This window comes from Montipora foliosa, chromosome 2 (assembly GCF_036669935.1).
Source record: "Montipora foliosa isolate CH-2021 chromosome 2, ASM3666993v2, whole genome shotgun sequence".
Classification (NCBI taxonomy): Eukaryota; Metazoa; Cnidaria; class Anthozoa; order Scleractinia; family Acroporidae; genus Montipora; species Montipora foliosa.
The window spans coordinates 41300691-41316655 of NC_090870.1; the positions used below are offsets into that span (position 1 = coordinate 41300691).

The following is a 15965-nucleotide window of genomic DNA, read 5'->3' on the forward strand; positions in this document are numbered from 1 at the left end:
ACGAAATGTCCAATGTCAGTTTGACGGATGGCCATAAGTGTTGACCAACCGTAACACGTCACAGTTATTCAAGATGGCGGCGCCCGCAAAAATTGAAAAACAAAAATGAGACGATTCTAAAACTTATTTCTTTCGGATACAAACCCTTCCTTTGAAAATATTTTAGATTGACTTGACTGTAACTGTTATTTCCTGTGATTCAAAGTTATTTTTTTGTTGAAGTGGAGGTCCCTTTAAAACAACAACAACTGCAACATCCAGAACACAACCGAACAAGCAATCGCGCGGTCATGGTTTCGAGCCCCGTTCAAGTCTGGATTTTTTTTTTTTTCAGGCTTTCTTCGAAACTACTCCAGTTAAGGTGATGTTCAACTGCGATGATCTCCAACTCTCATGTATTTCAAAGTAGTTTTGTCGAGCAAAACTCCACTTTTATTGTCTAAATCAATGGGATCACCGCATACTTGTTACTAAATTTTTTACATTTTCGAAGTATCAGGCTTCTGGAAAGACCAGGACATAATCCCAACGTGATTTTCGCAGCTTGATGCGTGAATAATGGTAATTAATGCAAACCAATCATACTAAAATGTGTGCTTAGTAGCAATTTACCGTCGCAGAACGAAAGTGGCTCTGCATCAATACATGTTGAAACTGACCGTTTCCCAGCATAAATAATTTCACTATTAATCATTTCGCTTATCAATCATTCCGTTAAAGCGCTAGACCCATGGCCTGTCATTTTATCTTCTGAACATAATCTGCACATTAGGCAAACAGCATTCTGCGCTGCGAAGAAAATTCGATTTAAGCCGAACGCAACTTTTTTTTTCAGCATTCAGCTTTGAAAGGTTTGCTGGGGTCCACCTCGATTCGACTCCATTTACAAATGATCGGCCTTCATCGTCTGTTTTTTCCTTATGCTTCTTCAGTTTGGGTTCCAGGATCGGGTTCCAGGATCAGATTCCTTGCTCAGCGCCTCTAGCCTCTGAGCCTCTCTCTTCATCTTAGTAATGTGGTAGCACACAACAATCATCGCGATTATTAGCATACCGAGGGGAAGGAAACCTACTGCCGCCAAAGCTGTGGAGAGGAATGTGACGCATGTTCGATTACTTAAGTGTCAGTCTACTCTTCGTAACAATTTCGATTGGAGTAAGGTGACGATTAGGAGCTTCAGAACTGAACTCGTGCGTGTTCTCAGAGCGGAAACCTAAGAGTCGTATTCGTACTATAATCTAAAGATATTCATTTAGTTTTGAAGGCAGCCCACGAGCGAAAAGTCGTTCGAAAAATAATAGTCTCGACTACTTTTGTTTTGGCTACCAACACAGTGGTGAAGATTATAGGGTGGTTATCGGCGCGATGCCAACCCTCAAATTACAGCTTGTGAGAGAAAAAAAATAAATACTCAACTCATTATTTGTGTATTTTAACTGAATTCCAACAAGCTGAAGACAATAATTTTTACCGAGATGTTTAGTCATCTTGAACTAAACGCTTTTTGTCTTGCGTTGGATAGAACTTATGAATTGCAAGTAATTTGATGTACGCTCAATTTTGACATCCAGCACGAAGGGTTTCCGCATTAAGTCTAAGAATTTGCAATATTTCTAACAATAGAGTAAATGTGAGAAAAGCACTTTTTTTTGTTTAATGTTTTCCTTGGTTTTCAAGAAAAAAATATCGAAAAATAGCTCCCACCGAAAAGGAGATAATTTCTGCCAATGTGTACCTACCAACCTTTGTTAGTGTGTGCATACAAGGTGTGTTTCTTTCCCTGTCCTGGGAATGATTGCATACCAGTTGGAATGAAGAACCTTGCTCTCTTGTCTATGAATCAAATAAAAAGGCATAAGATTAGAACGCAAGGGCGACTGCGCTTTGTCCACAGTCGCAGTCGTTAATAGGGCGAGTAAGTCTCTTCGACAGATGCGGCAATGGAAACAACACAAATCAAAGCAATATTATTGGTTTAACTGATGAAAAATATTCGTCATGCACTTTTCATTTCGGAAGCCTGGCTGAAATTTCCATATGAACAGATGCCAATTTCAACCGAGCGCGGACGTCTAAACCCTTCGTACCAATCAAGGTCTCGAATAGTTCGCCCATGTTGCTCAACGTGAAATAAATGAATAGTTCGCCCATGTTGCTCAACGTGAAATAAATGAAATCATACCCTCGAAATATTTAAGATGGCGTAAAGCTCTTTTGATGTTGACATCGCGCGTGGTTGTTATTTGATGCTGGTTTTTACTTTATTAGTGCAAAAAGTACACTAATGGTTAAAACGCAACTGAGTTTGGACGTGTTGCTTGTGTTTATGCTAAGACTTCAGTCCTGACGCCGACTCCCCAGAAAGTGACAAGGGCCATGGAGTACGGATTGAAAGACTCCAGTTTGCGAGGATATCAATATGTCACTGCCATTGCTCTTATTTGTAGGTGTGCGTGTATAAAAATTGGTCAGTCGGCTGTCGATCTTTCGCCGCATATTTTGGATAAGTTTCATAACGCAAACTACAGTAGGGTTGTTTGCGCATGGGAATTAGTTTTAATTTTTGTTTTTCTTGTCATCATAAGCAATCGCGGAAAAATCTCCCAGTTTAAAGAAACGAAGCTATTTTTTCCAACATAAGTGAAATAGCCGCACTAAGAAATGAAATTGATGAAATTGTTCGCTTACTGGTTTGTCTTTTCAACTTGTCCCGTTCCTGTTTGGTTCCGACAGGCCACACCACGAAAGGACCTTTAGTTATAAGCTCTTGTTTACTGTCAGGGCAGTACTCCCCGTGAGTGAAACAATTGAACACAGTCGGCTCCGGTGGGTCGTCTCTTTGACACGTGGTTACATTGCAGTGCAAGTAAAGGCGTTGTCCCGTCACACCAACGAACTGCTTTATAACGAAGCGAAAACGAAGGGCCTTGTTGTGTGTTGGTTGAAAGTAAACGTCTCGTTGCCACTCACAGCTTTAAGTTTAAAGAGGACTAGCGTTAGAATATTCATTTCAAGGGTTAAAGTGGTTTTTCCGACAGCTCGAATCTCAGATCGCTGAATCATAGGATAGATCACCAGATAAACTAACAATTCATTTAAGTACTGTAAATGGGGCAAGTGCATCAGTAAATATCACGATGGATATCTGGTGCTCATGAAACAAAAGATTAACAAAAATAACGCATAGAGGTTCCGGATCACTGTCCTTTCTATAGATGTATGTGTGAAGATGTGAAAAACCATTGTCAGGACTCGTTCTTCTCAAGTCTGGCACTTTCAATGTTTTACTGAAAGGGAACCTCCTCTAAAACAAGAAAATAACCTTAAACCACAGAAAATAATGTTAAAAATCAAAATTGTCCTAACTTTTTCTGATGAAAGCGTTTGTAGCTTAAATAAATTAATTTCAAAAACGCTTGTTTTGGGGTTTTCAAATTTCCCGGGCTCCGCCATCTTGAATAATTGTGACGTGTAATGGTTGCCCTATTATTTCAAAACAAAGGCTCTTTTTGTGAAAACAGTAAGGGTAATGGTAATACGTCATAATTATTCGGAATGCTCCTTGGAAATAAGTAATTTTGAAATTCTTTTTTTTTTCGATACAAACATTTTTTGGAAGAAATTGTTGAACAAATTTGATTGCAGGAGGAGGTTTCCTTTAAGGGTTTATAGAGATCATTATAAAACACACTTACTTTTCATTTATTAAGTCATGCCTCACCGATGAATGAACTGGATTGTAGCTTTTAGACAGGCTCACATAACATTCACTGGGAAACACCACTAGCTTGTACCTGGTCGCTGCAAAATCATTCAATGGAACCAACCTTTAACGTCCATCTACTATTTTTGAACCGCGGAAAAAAATGTGTTACAAAATTCATTTTCAACGGGGCCTTTCTGTACTAAATCGAGAGGGACTTGAACCGATTAAGCGATTACCTACAGCCAGGAATAAGATACAGAGCTTAGAAACTTTTAAGATCCACTCTGTATGTGTCGTCTTAACAAGGAGCAGGATTTAATTTTTAAAAAAATTGCACCTCATCCCTGAACCAGATTCGATTCCCAGAATCTTCTCTGTAGGTGAGCTGGATTTTGGTTCTCTTGTCTGCTGTGAAATTATTTTTCTCATTCGTACAAAAAAAATAATTATGGAATTTGATTCGAATGCTTGAAGGGTGACGGACATTTAAATAAACTGGGTTCACCATCACCGTGGCTTTACAGTTTATATAATTTCTTACCTTTAAGCTCCACGAATACCTTTCTGTAAGACACCACATTTACAGGGATTTCTTTGTACTCGTGTCTGTAGGCGCTGCTATTAAATATTCTAATTTGCACTTGGTGGGTATTATTCACAGTTGTCATGTCCTTGGCTCGAGTTGCTAAAATAGAACGACCGGGAAGAAAGTTTTATCAGAGCGCTACAAGATATAGCCCATTGCATTCTTATCAGGTGACTGCTTAGCAAGTTTTGCTTGTGGATTTTTTGAAAGAAAAAAAAATTAAGTTGGGTTTTTGCCGGCGAAGGTGACCTTAAAACCAAAGATGTGAATTCTGTGTGGAATTATAACGCCCAATCCAGAAATTGATCTGAAGAGCTCTTAAACTGAATGAATCCACCCTGCTCTCCCTCGACACCTTCACTATATTCCTCTATCGGGAGCAGAATAACAGAATGCTGTTTCTAAACAACAAAGATAAAAAAAGCAATCAGGTGTTTCGGAATTTTTTGACATTTGATTTCAGTCCTAAAACATTGGTGAAAATATAAAATCGACTCTTCTCTGTCCACCTTCAAAAAAAGAAATCTTAAGTGATTTATTTGGAATGGTATTGGTTTCATTTTGTACACTTCTGAAAAGGATTTAATCTGTTTTCGGCAATTTCTACTCAACTAGGCGTCAATTATGTTAGCAAGTATGTGCTCTTGTGTGTAACGACCTTAGCTTTCAACATTGTCCATCATTCAGCTGGCTATTCACTCAATTTTTGGTATTTCATGAGTTTCAAGATGCTTATAAGGACGGTGCCTACTATTGTTATTGCGCATAGGTTCCGCGTATCTCGAGATACTCGGATTTCCTATTGCTCAGTAGTGCTTATTAATAGAGGGATATTTTTGCGCGGTTCAAAACCATGCGGAGAAAGCAGAACTTAGCAAGTGATCTTGGTATCCAAAAAGAAATTTGGGGGTAACCACGCATTTTTCAGAGATAATTGAGCTTCAATTTGGAAAAAAACGCCATACGTACATTGCTTTGTATTTTAAAACTTTTTACAAATATTGTTGATTAATTATCTTTGAAAAATGCGTGGTTACCCCCAATTTTCTTTTTAGATTTCAATAACACTTGTTAAGATCTGCTTTTCCCGCATATTCCGTAAACCGCGTAAAAACAACTTTGAATTAGTAGGCACCGTCCTAACATAGAATGAAACATTGAAATTACAAAGGAAAAAGGAAAGTGTTTCATGGACGCACAAATAATGGTCAAGATTGAGACGAAAATTGTCTTTAGGTGGCTAAGTGCTCATACCATTTGGCGCTCCTCGATTAGTCTTTAGGTCACGTCTAAGCCACTCAGGCCAAACAAGAAATGGTCCAATCGCCATGTTCTCCTCTTTTTTATTCGGGCATTTTTCTGCGTTAATGTCCGGCGCTTCTCCCCATTTGCTGCAGCGAAAGGCAGAGGAGGGGAGGGTGCTGTTTGTTTCATTTGCTTGACACGTGATTATCCCGCAGTGCAGAAACAGGAATTGGTTGGACATGCCAAAGAATTGTCGAATTACGAAGGCAAATCGCATGGCCTTGTCAAGTGCTGGCAAAGGGATGACGCCGTTCCCGCGAATCGTACAGCTGAGAAATATAAGGACAAGTTTACAGTTATAGTGTTTTTCATTAGATGCTAAAAATAACGAAGTTTCTAAGCAAGCAACCATACGTTGGATCAACTCAGCAGGAGCTCTTGGTATCCAAAAAGAAAATTGGGGGTAGCCTCGCATTTTCAAACATAGTTAATTAACAATATTTTAATAAGATTTAACATACAAAGCAATGTACGGCGTTCCTTTCCAAATTGAAGCTCAAGTATCTCTGAAAAATGCATGGTTACCCCAATTTTCTTTTTGGATACCAATAGCGCTTGCCGAGTTCGGTTTTGCCCGCGTAGTTTTAAAGGTAAAGTCTCTGTTACGAGCCTAGGAACGCCCATCACTGAGGCAGGCGCTTATCTCCGGTTTCCACGTAGTTTTAAGCCGCGCAAAAATATCCCTGCATTAGTAAGCACTGCCGATAGGAAACCCGAGTATCTGGAGATGTGCATAACGTATGCGCAATAACAGTAGTAGGCACCGTTCTTAATGCATAAGCATATATGTCCGTGCTATTGCTCTTTGAATAAGCGATGTGGTTTTTACAGCGGTTGTCCTGAAAAGTGCAGGACAAGAAGGACATTCCCGAAAATCTCGATAGTTGATGACTGTTAAAATGTCACCGAATGATCGGAACAGTTTTACATTTATTTTACCTTTCTTTATGCTACTCATAAAAAAGGTAAAATAAAAAGGGTTTTCTCTGACTCATAGTAAGAAGTTAAAATTTTGGTTTCTCCAAGCCCCAGTATTCGTATAAGAGAGGTACTTAAAAATGAGTGTATGTGTAGTCTAGCGTGTCTAGCGTGATTAACACAGAATCACTCACGGAATTGTCGAGAACGGGGCAGCGAGGTAAATAGTACCTACCATTCTTTCAGTTAAACCACACCGAGTCTGAATAAGCAACTGTAACGGGTAAAAACTGAGCTAAATTACCGAAAAGATTAAAACTACAGCAAGCTAATTTGTTTCTCTTCGGCCAATGGAAAGTATACTTCTGATGAGAACGCCAGAAAAGCACTATTCGTTTCGTGTGATATACGTTAATGTCTAGGAAACCAAGATCCTGTGAGTCGATCAAAAAACTAAAAGTTAATTAGCCACATTTTCGGCCCTGTAAGACTACAAGTACTATAAGTACTATAAGTGCCGCTGGATTCTACGGAGACTTTGGTGAGAGCAATGCGCTTTTCCTGTGTACGACTTGTGGAGGTATATTTGTCATCGATTAATTCTCGGTAAACTCAAATCGTCATAGGTCACATGACCGCTCAAAAGCGAACATTCAATCGATTTAAAAAAAAAACCAAGCCTTCAGTTGATCAAAAGCTGAGAGCCGTTGGGATGGTAAAGGTAACGTTTATGTTTTCTATGTCTTGTATTAAATCCACTTACTATTCATTAATCAGTGGATATCCCAGTGAAGGATGTTTGTACGCATTGACATGACAGTCTTTTGGAATGGTGACTTCCATTTCCTTGGTGGCTACGGAAAACAAATCAAAGAGTGAAGAAGACAAAATAATAAAGATCCAAAACCTTTTCGCAGAACATGAAAAAACAACGCAAATTGAATATTTGTGCCGCCTTCTCATCTCTCGGGATTCCGAACCAAAGTATTGGTCCAATGTAAGTCTATTGTACACTTTCGCATAATTATAATTGGTATAATTACACAGTTGATTATAGAAAATGCTCTGCGCTGATAAGGCCTGATTATTACGCGATAATCACCTAAGCGTTTTTTTTTTTTTTACAAAATGGCCGCCAGCCGTTTTGTCGAGGTAACAGTTTTAAAAAAAATGCATATTTTTCAAATAATAACCTATGTAATTATACTTAAACAATCCTAGCGGGCTCGTCAAAGTACAGCACAACTTGTAAAAATACACACCAAAATGACTCGTAAGGCCGCACCCACGAGTGCTTTCGTTGGAGAGCATTGAAATAATCCACTGTATGAGTGAGGGGCGTACGCAATAATTTAACGGAAGTCGGTTGGAAAACTTTAACAAAAACTTAACAAAAACCGGTTTCGGTTGAAAAGGGTGGTACCGTCAGGACGAGACCATATCATTATGGAAGAGAAATTAAAACTAACATGAAAATTTAAAGACGGGAGAGCCAAGGCGAAAGACACGAGGTCGGCTTACCGGAAGTTTATTTTCTCGTCTGGTTATGCGCAGAAACTGAATCTCCCATCGTCATCATCTCGACAACCCCATTTTCACTGTTTTCGCGTTGTGTGGACAACGCGTTAGTTCATTTCAAAGTTTTCCGTTTTTTCCTTCGATTTAGAACATTTTCATCAAAGAAGTATCTTCAGTTTCGGGTGTCCATTGATAATTTTTTTTGTTATCATGGAAAGCACTGGGAAAGGTTTGGCGAAGCGTGGAATCGTGTTGCTGTGTCGACATTGCTCGAGAATGTCTTCAGTGGCACGCACAAACCACCCATTCCATTACACACGTTTCGCTGCTGGCAGTGAGTCGTGTCAGGGATTTAGAGTGCCTCAGAAAGAGAACACAGATCATCCTTCTTGACTCGCAATTCTGCCTTGTATTATGCCGGATACGGCGAGAGCGACGACTGAAATTTAAATTGACCAGTCAAAATTCAACGGGCGGGAAAAACTGTGCTATCCGACGTCACGTCAAAATAGGTTCGCAGCTAAAGGACCAGAAAACCATTTAAAAGATTTTGTGGCAACTTTTTTGTCCACAAACCTTGACCGCCAAAACTGGGTTGCCGATTCGAACGTCATCCGTGGTGCTTTGGCTGTTATTTGTGCTTTTTAAAATCTATTTTAAGGCGAATTCAGTCTGGTATTTTCGAATCAATTAAGTGTAAGAAGACGTTAAAACTGTATTGAATACGTATTTATTTGCGTCAACTTCGCGAGAAAAGACATTTGGTGGCGTCCTTTCGACATGGTGGATCGAGAACAACGTTAGTTACGCACAGAAATGCACCTTTTCCTGTGAAAGGGCAAATGATTGACAGGAGAGCAAAGTTTTGACTGCCGCGCGCAGTGCGGGCGCGGGTTCCGTAAGCACGGAGACTTTTTCTAGTTTTGCTCAGTATAGGAACCCGGAAGCAAGGCAAAGTTCTTTGAAATGTTTTGCTCTCATAAGAGGACGAATTCTTCATCATCAGTTGTTCCTTCATTACTGACTATCAATAGCTCGTTAGCTTTTGCAAAAGAATTTGCAACTTGCCACGCGGGTCTCGCCCCAGGCTTCCCACGGATTTGCCGTCGCCGTCGTGTGCCTAGTTGTTCTTTCAGTCTTCAGTTTTGACATAAATTTTTGCTCTCCTTCAGCATAGAATTACACTAGCTTATTTTTGACGGGCAAAACTCAAACCTGGGTTGGTACTTAATCATGGATTAGTGTTAATCGGCACATTGGAAACACGCGCGAGGTACGGCCCTGCGAGATCCACGCGCTGTGCATCCACGCACTGTGGAAGTCATATGAGAAAATGTTCATTGACTGATCGTGTTTCGTCCGGCCATCCCACCTTAGCCAAATAAGTAATAGCGCGTTGTGACTGAAATAACGTTTAACCTACGATCAACAAAATGGCTTCCTCAATGTGATTTAAGATTCGTTATTCGGTTTGTGTGCAAAAATACTAATTACAATTCTTCACCGTTGTGATTTTACTTTACACATAACATGAGAATTTTATTCCATAAAGCTCATTTGTACAAATCTATACGCTTTATTTTCACATGTGAAAAAGACCTATACAGCCAATCAGAATGGCGTACAGCTATTTCACATGTGAAAGTATAACCAATCAGCGATAGCGTAAAGGCGTTTCCATGCCAATCACTCGTGCATCTCGTGCAAATCGTGCAAATCGTGCAAATCGTACTTTGTTATTGAATTAAATTAAATTTGCATTTGGTTCTATTGTTAGTGAGTTTTTGTTTCTAATTCGCGTTCAGAAAACTATTTTAATGAAAATTCTCATGTTATGTGTAATAAAGAGTTTACGACATAGAAAGTGCTTTGTACGGGGTTTTATTCACTCGTTGTTTGTGTCAAAAACCCTCACTCGCTCGTTCCTCGCTCGTTCGGGTTTTTGACACAAACAACTCGTGCATAAAACCCCGTACGCCGCACTTTCTATGAAGTAAACTATTTGTACTGTACTATGATCCAAGATGGACATTCTGATCTAGTTGACCTCGAAATGGTATTAGGCTGCCAACGAAGAAGCGAATCAATTACAAAACCTTTTAGCACTATTTACTGATCGTATCTAAAACGCATTTTATACGTGAATAACATTTGCTTTACAATGTTCGTTTATTCGAAGCTCAGTCACAGTACATTCTATAAAATTCACGTGCTACCAATGACTTGTTTACAGTGTGTTTAGAGCACAATTTATTCATACCTTTGATTTGAATAAACGTTACGCTGCTTTCTTTCACGTAAACAGGGAATTCTATGGCCTCTTTGAAGGAGCGGTTACCATATACTTCAAATTCTATAGATTTAATTGCTCTTTGATCTTCTTGAGAACGCAGATTTTGAGTCACTAAAACAAAACAGACAAAACGGGACTTTTTTGAGTTAGTTTTGCGCGCACAACTTTAGGCAAATTTGTAACAGAGTAACATTTACCTCATGGTGTTTTTTGAAGTGAATAACGTTCAGTGGAAGAGAAGTGTCCACGTGAAGAATGGCAAAAAAGCCATTGTTTTTGGAACGACCTTCAGTTATCTTTTGAATGGAAGAGCGAGTGTGCACAAGACGCTCTATTTTCAACATTTACTGGGTGAATATTAATGATCTGAAATAATCAATATAATCACACCGTTCGCCAACGTACAGAACGGCATTCATTCAATAATAGTACAGTTCTAACAATGTTCCTGGACAACAAAAACACTGTTGAATAGAAGTTCCTGTCGATATTCTTTCAACCACTTGCAGCTTTGCGACGCACATGTTGTGAAGTTCAGAGTTACGTTGCACTTACCTAGAGAACGTCAGCTGTTATTGGAAAAGGACGAGAAGTGTGCAAAATAACTCCATAAAACTTTACCTGCATAGTTCGCCAGTGTCATCCACAGGCATAGCATTAGCGCCATCATTTTTGTTGCTCATATGAAACCTGTTGGCAAAGCGAATGCAGAGTTCTGCTGTCAATCACTTGTCAAATATGCCTTAACTGCATGCTTTGACGTCGTCAAATGTAAAATGAACTTTGAAAGCCGTTTTTTTAAGAACGCCGACAAATACTAACAATGGTGGCAGGGGTATTTTCTGCAATTACTCTTCCGTGTTCTTATCTTCAGAGTGACCAAAATGAGAAAGAAAAGTAACATTTCCGGTTAAGTTTGCGCCAGCAGTTTTTAGAGCCAGCACCAACTTCAAGAGCGTGCGTAAACAAAAGACCGGTCAGAAAAGCGGAAATAGAAAGAAATCAATAACAGAGGGGCGAAAGAGTCGAATCATGGGATCTTTGTTGCACAATTCACCTTAGATGTTTGCCAAACTTAAACAGAAGATCGCTGAGGAAGAACTGACCGCTGATTCGAGCCGCTCTTCATCTTCTAGTCCGAGTGTACGGCGAGCGAAGGTCAATGGATGGACGGAGAACAAATGGGAGAGACGGAGGCTTAGTAATGCCAGTAGCTTGTACGAATCAAGAGAATCTATTCTAAGTGAAAGTAGCGTTGCGTCATCTGGGTACAATGTCTCAAGGCGTACTTCATTTACGAGCAGATCATCTGCTACTCCTGTTGGAACGCCAGTGGAACCCTCGAATGTTACGGTAAGTGGTAGATGAAGCGATCGCTGGTTCGATTCTCTTCCTCATAATTTTTTAATATCACGCATTGTTTCGTTGTGACCTTGACTACACCGTGAATCAGTGCTGTGGCTGAAAATCTCGATGAATTGAACAAAAGATTAAACAGCAGTGAAACCAAACTGATCCAGACTTTTCGAAGGCATAATTGTATTGTCATCCAGATGGCCTATTTTGTATCAAGATATTGACTTCAATATTTATCCTCCACGTAGTCAACTTATTATCACCTTTTATCACCTCTAATGAGATTATCCTGTCAGCGTGATAACTACGAATGAGTAGTAGTCAATCTTAGCTATTAAAAAAGCTTTTTTTTCAACGACAAGGACTCTAAGTATTGTAAATATGATTTAAAAGTGAAAGCAAAGTAATTAATAATAAATAGAGATGGGTGCCGAGAAAAATCTTATTTGTTGCCTTTAAATTTACTTTAACTTAAAACGAATTTGGGGTTTTTTGGGAGAAGGAAGGGATTTCAACCAAAGATGCCATCAAATAGTCAACCAGAAGGACTGTACAAGTTAAGTTCTGCTTTAAATGCATGCATGCCCTCAAGCCTTTTCTTTTTAACGAATAAATCAATATATTCTATCCAGGTGCATACTGTAATTGACTCTTTGAACTTTCAGCGTCTCTCAGATGTAGTTTACGTGACATTGAGAAAATAGTTTTCCTTGGTGATGTTTTTACATGTATATTCACAAGTAGTACCACCACTTTCTTATGTACTTAAACTCCAAGCTCCATGGATCAGACAAAAGTCCCTGACAGTCTAAAAACTGTATGTTAGTTAGCTGTGTTCCAACACGAGCACCGACATGTACAATTTAGAAACCACATAATTGGCATCAAAGACAAAAGCCTAGTTTACGTGTGCCATAGAAATGTAAACAGGAGTTCAAGTTATGCAAACACTGTTGAAGAACATACCAAATTCAAGAAAAAGGCCAGTACTGGAGTGGAGGGGGTAGGGGGGGAGGGGGGGGGGGGGGGTTCCCATGTTGCTTGTCTCCATTTCAGAATACCTCATGCTGCTGTTTCCTAACCATTTTTGCTCTGTCCTTGTTGATATCATAATTTCATGGCAGCAATGTTGTCATTCGTTAGCATTATATTTAGTTCAAATTGCCAATTCAGCGTCTAGTTGTCTATCGGACGGTTGTACATCCAGAGAGTTCTTTAGGCGTCGGGGTCAGAGACTTCTCAAGCCACTATGTGGAATTCTGTGGCTTCTCTTAGTAGCCATTATGGTCACAAGAGAGCTTTGCTCTTTCAGACAATTCTCTTGTTTCAATTACCATTCTCCTGCTTCTTAACGTCTTAATGAAAACCCTGTAGACCTGGTGACAAGTTGCTTCTTTGTCAGTCATCTTGTTTCTTTAAGTCATTGAGTACTTAATGACTGGCATTAAGGAAAACAGCGACTTTTGTTTCCCCGAGACCCAGGGCTAGCACACAAATTTGCCGTGGTTTCAAGTTGCTCAACCTGATCACGTGCAAGTCAAAAGTTCAATAATTTGTTGTTCCCCTAGTGAGTTGGTGAGTTTTAACCCAGGGTATGTGACCCATTCTTTTCCAATCAGAAAATGTTTTTGAGTTGGGAGTTAATATAACAAATAGGGTTCAATCTTACATTGTACTAATCATAATTTATAGTACTTGATTTACAGAATTCGTTGTGATCTGTAGGTACATGCAACTTTGGTTTCCATCTTACAACAAAAAAACACTTGTAATTTTTTCCAAGAAATTTAGAAAAGCTGCATTTGCTGTGACAGTCCTTTATAATAATATTGTTATATTGTTATCTCTCCGCCCGACATTGAAATTGTGTTAGTTTATACATTAATATTGATCATTATTTTTCAAATAAACAGTGAGAACTTAAGTTCATAGTTGTTAATCATGGATTCTAATTTTTTCCATCTAAGTCTTAATGGTTTCTTTTTATCTTTTCTAAGGTCAATAGTAGGATGTCTAAGGAGGAAATCCTTAGTCTCCTTTCAAATAAAAGTGACCAAGTTTATAGACTGGAGGCCAAGATAGCAGGTAAATGTTTGGTTTTCAAATTGCATTGGTACCAAAATAAGGGAAATAGAGCCATCTGTTTGATAAACTGTTGTAGTTACAAGGGCACTAGATGAGTAAACGAACATAAAGATTGTAGTTCAAACTGATTTGGAGGAGGTATTAGTGTTGTAATTTATTGGCAGGAGCACACAAAGCTTTAGAAAAAGAGGTCTACGCAGTTTCTTAATGCTACCTTGATAATACCCTATGCTGTGTTGCAATAAGCTGACTTTTCAATTCAATTTTGACCATAACCCAAAGTGGTTATAGGGCCAGACACTCTCCTTTGCCATGTCGCACAGTCACGAGCAGCCACTGTTGCCTCGTTCCATGAGACAAAAAATGTCCTTTAGAATGGACCACTGACAGAGGGAGGAGTGTCAAACTGTGAATGGTTGGCTTCCATTGAAATAAGCTTCAGAGCGGACGGGTACGGTTAGGGTTAGGGTTAGGGTTATTAACCCTAACCAAGACCTAATCACCCCTCACTCCCTACCCCCAACTCCCAGAATAGACATGCTGCTTCCAATAGATTCCAATGGTGACATTTTAAGCATTGCCCTTCAAGCATTTATGTCCAGGAATGCACCTAATTAGAGCAGCACACCCAATTTTGACATCAAACATTAAGGCTCCTAGATTGTCCCTTTAAGTCTAAGCATTTCCTACCTACTTCCAACAATAAGGTAAGGGAAGGGTAAAGGTTAGCGTTATATTGTTTATCCTTACTTGATGAACAGCATTGGAGGGATACTTTGTGAGAATGATTGCCTGTATTCTGCGAGGCTTATTGAAATCTGCATGCATATAATTAGGGGTATTTCTGGACATATCTGGAGTCCTAGGCAGGATTCAAACCTAAGACTATTAGTTGCATTTGATTAAGGGCAGAAGACGCATAATGAAATCGGTCTAAGAATCGATTTGTGAGGTCTAGTTATAAACACGAAGATGCACTATAAAAGGGGTTGCTCAATGCACTTCTTTTCTTCGAATTAATTCAAGTATGACTGATTATAATTGTCCAAGATGGTGATCATCAACAAACAGTAACGTAGGGATGGAAGCCCTAAAAGATATTTTTAGCACGAGAAAAAGGGACTCAGGATTAAAAAAAGAATGGCAGATAACATTTTTATGACATTACGGACACATTGCCATAAGGGGCTTTTTTGTTGCAATCAAATCATTTGCATGTGCCTAAGGCACCATGCCTTTCATAGAGTGTCTTCACGTTTAACCTTAGTTGTAAGTACAATGTACATGTAGCCCACCCGTTACTGAATTTTAGTGCTTCACTCTGCAATGGTCATCTATCACTTTTCTTGTGGAATAAAGTTACCAATTCTTGTTCTTTTAGTTAACAACATTAACATACCGTAATCACTATTCATAGCTGTTATGTTTACATGTTTTAATTACTTGTTATTGATGAATCAATAATTTGGTCAAAGAGATGGCAAGTCTCTTGAGAGAGCAGACACGCATTAAAGAGTCACTTGAAAGTGCTTTGGAGAAACAGAAGGAAGGTATGTTTGATTATGAATCAAAGATAACCACAGTAAATTTGGTTTACAGAATCAGCAACATTTTTTAACTTTAAATGCAGGGAAAATGAAACTTGTGATAGTAGCAAAGAACCATGGACAATAAAAGTTATCATGAACCAGGCAATAATAAGTGGACATTAAGTGAAAAGTATGTTACATGTAGCCATGGATTAAGAAATTTGTTAGCCAACGTCAGAAGGACCCTGAGATACATGTGTGACATCAATCATTTAAATTAATATGACATCCTCAGACAATGGAAACATGTCTGCTAGATATTGCATTGTCATATAGATACCTATGTTGTAGTGTGGAACTTCTCAAAACAAGCACCCATGGGGCACAAAAGTTGAATCAACAACTAGAAGCAGACATGTCTTGCTGAATCTGTTCTAAAGACCATGAGAGAGTATAGCGTGTTTTCTGTGGCTGCCCCAAATTGGCACAATGAAGCTACACAATGCTAGGCATGATACAATGCTACAATCCAGCTTGTATCATGGTTTATTGGACACATAAAACTTTGAAGAATCGTAGCACTTCCATGGTGTAAAAAATATGCAGCCAAGCCAAGATTTTCTGGGACATCCCAATTGACAGTGAGAGAGCATCTACACAAAGGCACGA

The 15965-nt window shown here is 39.1% G+C and overlaps 2 protein-coding genes across 10 annotated transcripts in view; one reads left to right on the top strand and one right to left on the bottom strand.

Moving 5' to 3' along the window:
- Positions 1-242: 242 nt before the first annotated feature.
- On the bottom strand, positions 243-11198 carry LOC137993096 (uncharacterized). The gene is made up of 10 exons (XM_068838761.1): positions 11149-11198; positions 10948-11016; positions 10294-10437; positions 7279-7369; positions 5547-5866; positions 4248-4391; positions 3696-3801; positions 2689-2972; positions 1744-1833; positions 243-1083 (listed from the first exon to the last, which is right to left on the bottom strand). Exons 2-10 carry the CDS (start codon positions 10994-10996, stop codon positions 929-931), a joined length of 1383 nt encoding a protein of 460 aa, XP_068694862.1. The 5' UTR covers positions 10997-11016; positions 11149-11198; the 3' UTR covers positions 243-928.
- Positions 11199-11293: 95 nt separating this feature from the next.
- LOC137993102 (golgin subfamily A member 1-like) overlaps positions 11294-15965 on the top strand; it is a 30752-nt gene continuing 26080 nt past the window's right edge. For 7 of the 9 annotated variants that reach the window (XM_068838769.1, XM_068838772.1, XM_068838771.1 and 4 more), the window contains exons 1-3: positions 11313-11679; positions 13680-13767; positions 15243-15317. In XM_068838769.1, coding sequence (XP_068694870.1) covers positions 11389-11679; positions 13680-13767; positions 15243-15317 — 454 coding nt within the window. In that variant the 5' untranslated portion in view covers positions 11313-11388. Of the gene's footprint in view, positions 11680-13679; positions 13768-15242; positions 15318-15965 lie in introns of all 9 variants that reach the window. The other 2 variants (XM_068838775.1, XM_068838777.1) reach the window with 1 other exon arrangement.

Coding starts and splice junctions, on each gene's coding strand:
- LOC137993096 (XM_068838761.1), bottom strand. CDS start 10,996: ATGATGGCGCTAATGCTATGCCTGTGGATGACACTGGCGAACTATGCA. Junction 7,370..10,293: donor AACGTTTATTCAAATCAAAG/GTATGAATAAAT, acceptor TGTTTTCCGTAG/CCACCAAGGAAATGGAAGTC. Junction 1,834..2,688: donor CAAGTTGAAAAGACAAACCA/GTAAGCGAACAA, acceptor TTTGATTCATAG/ACAAGAGAGCAAGGTTCTTC.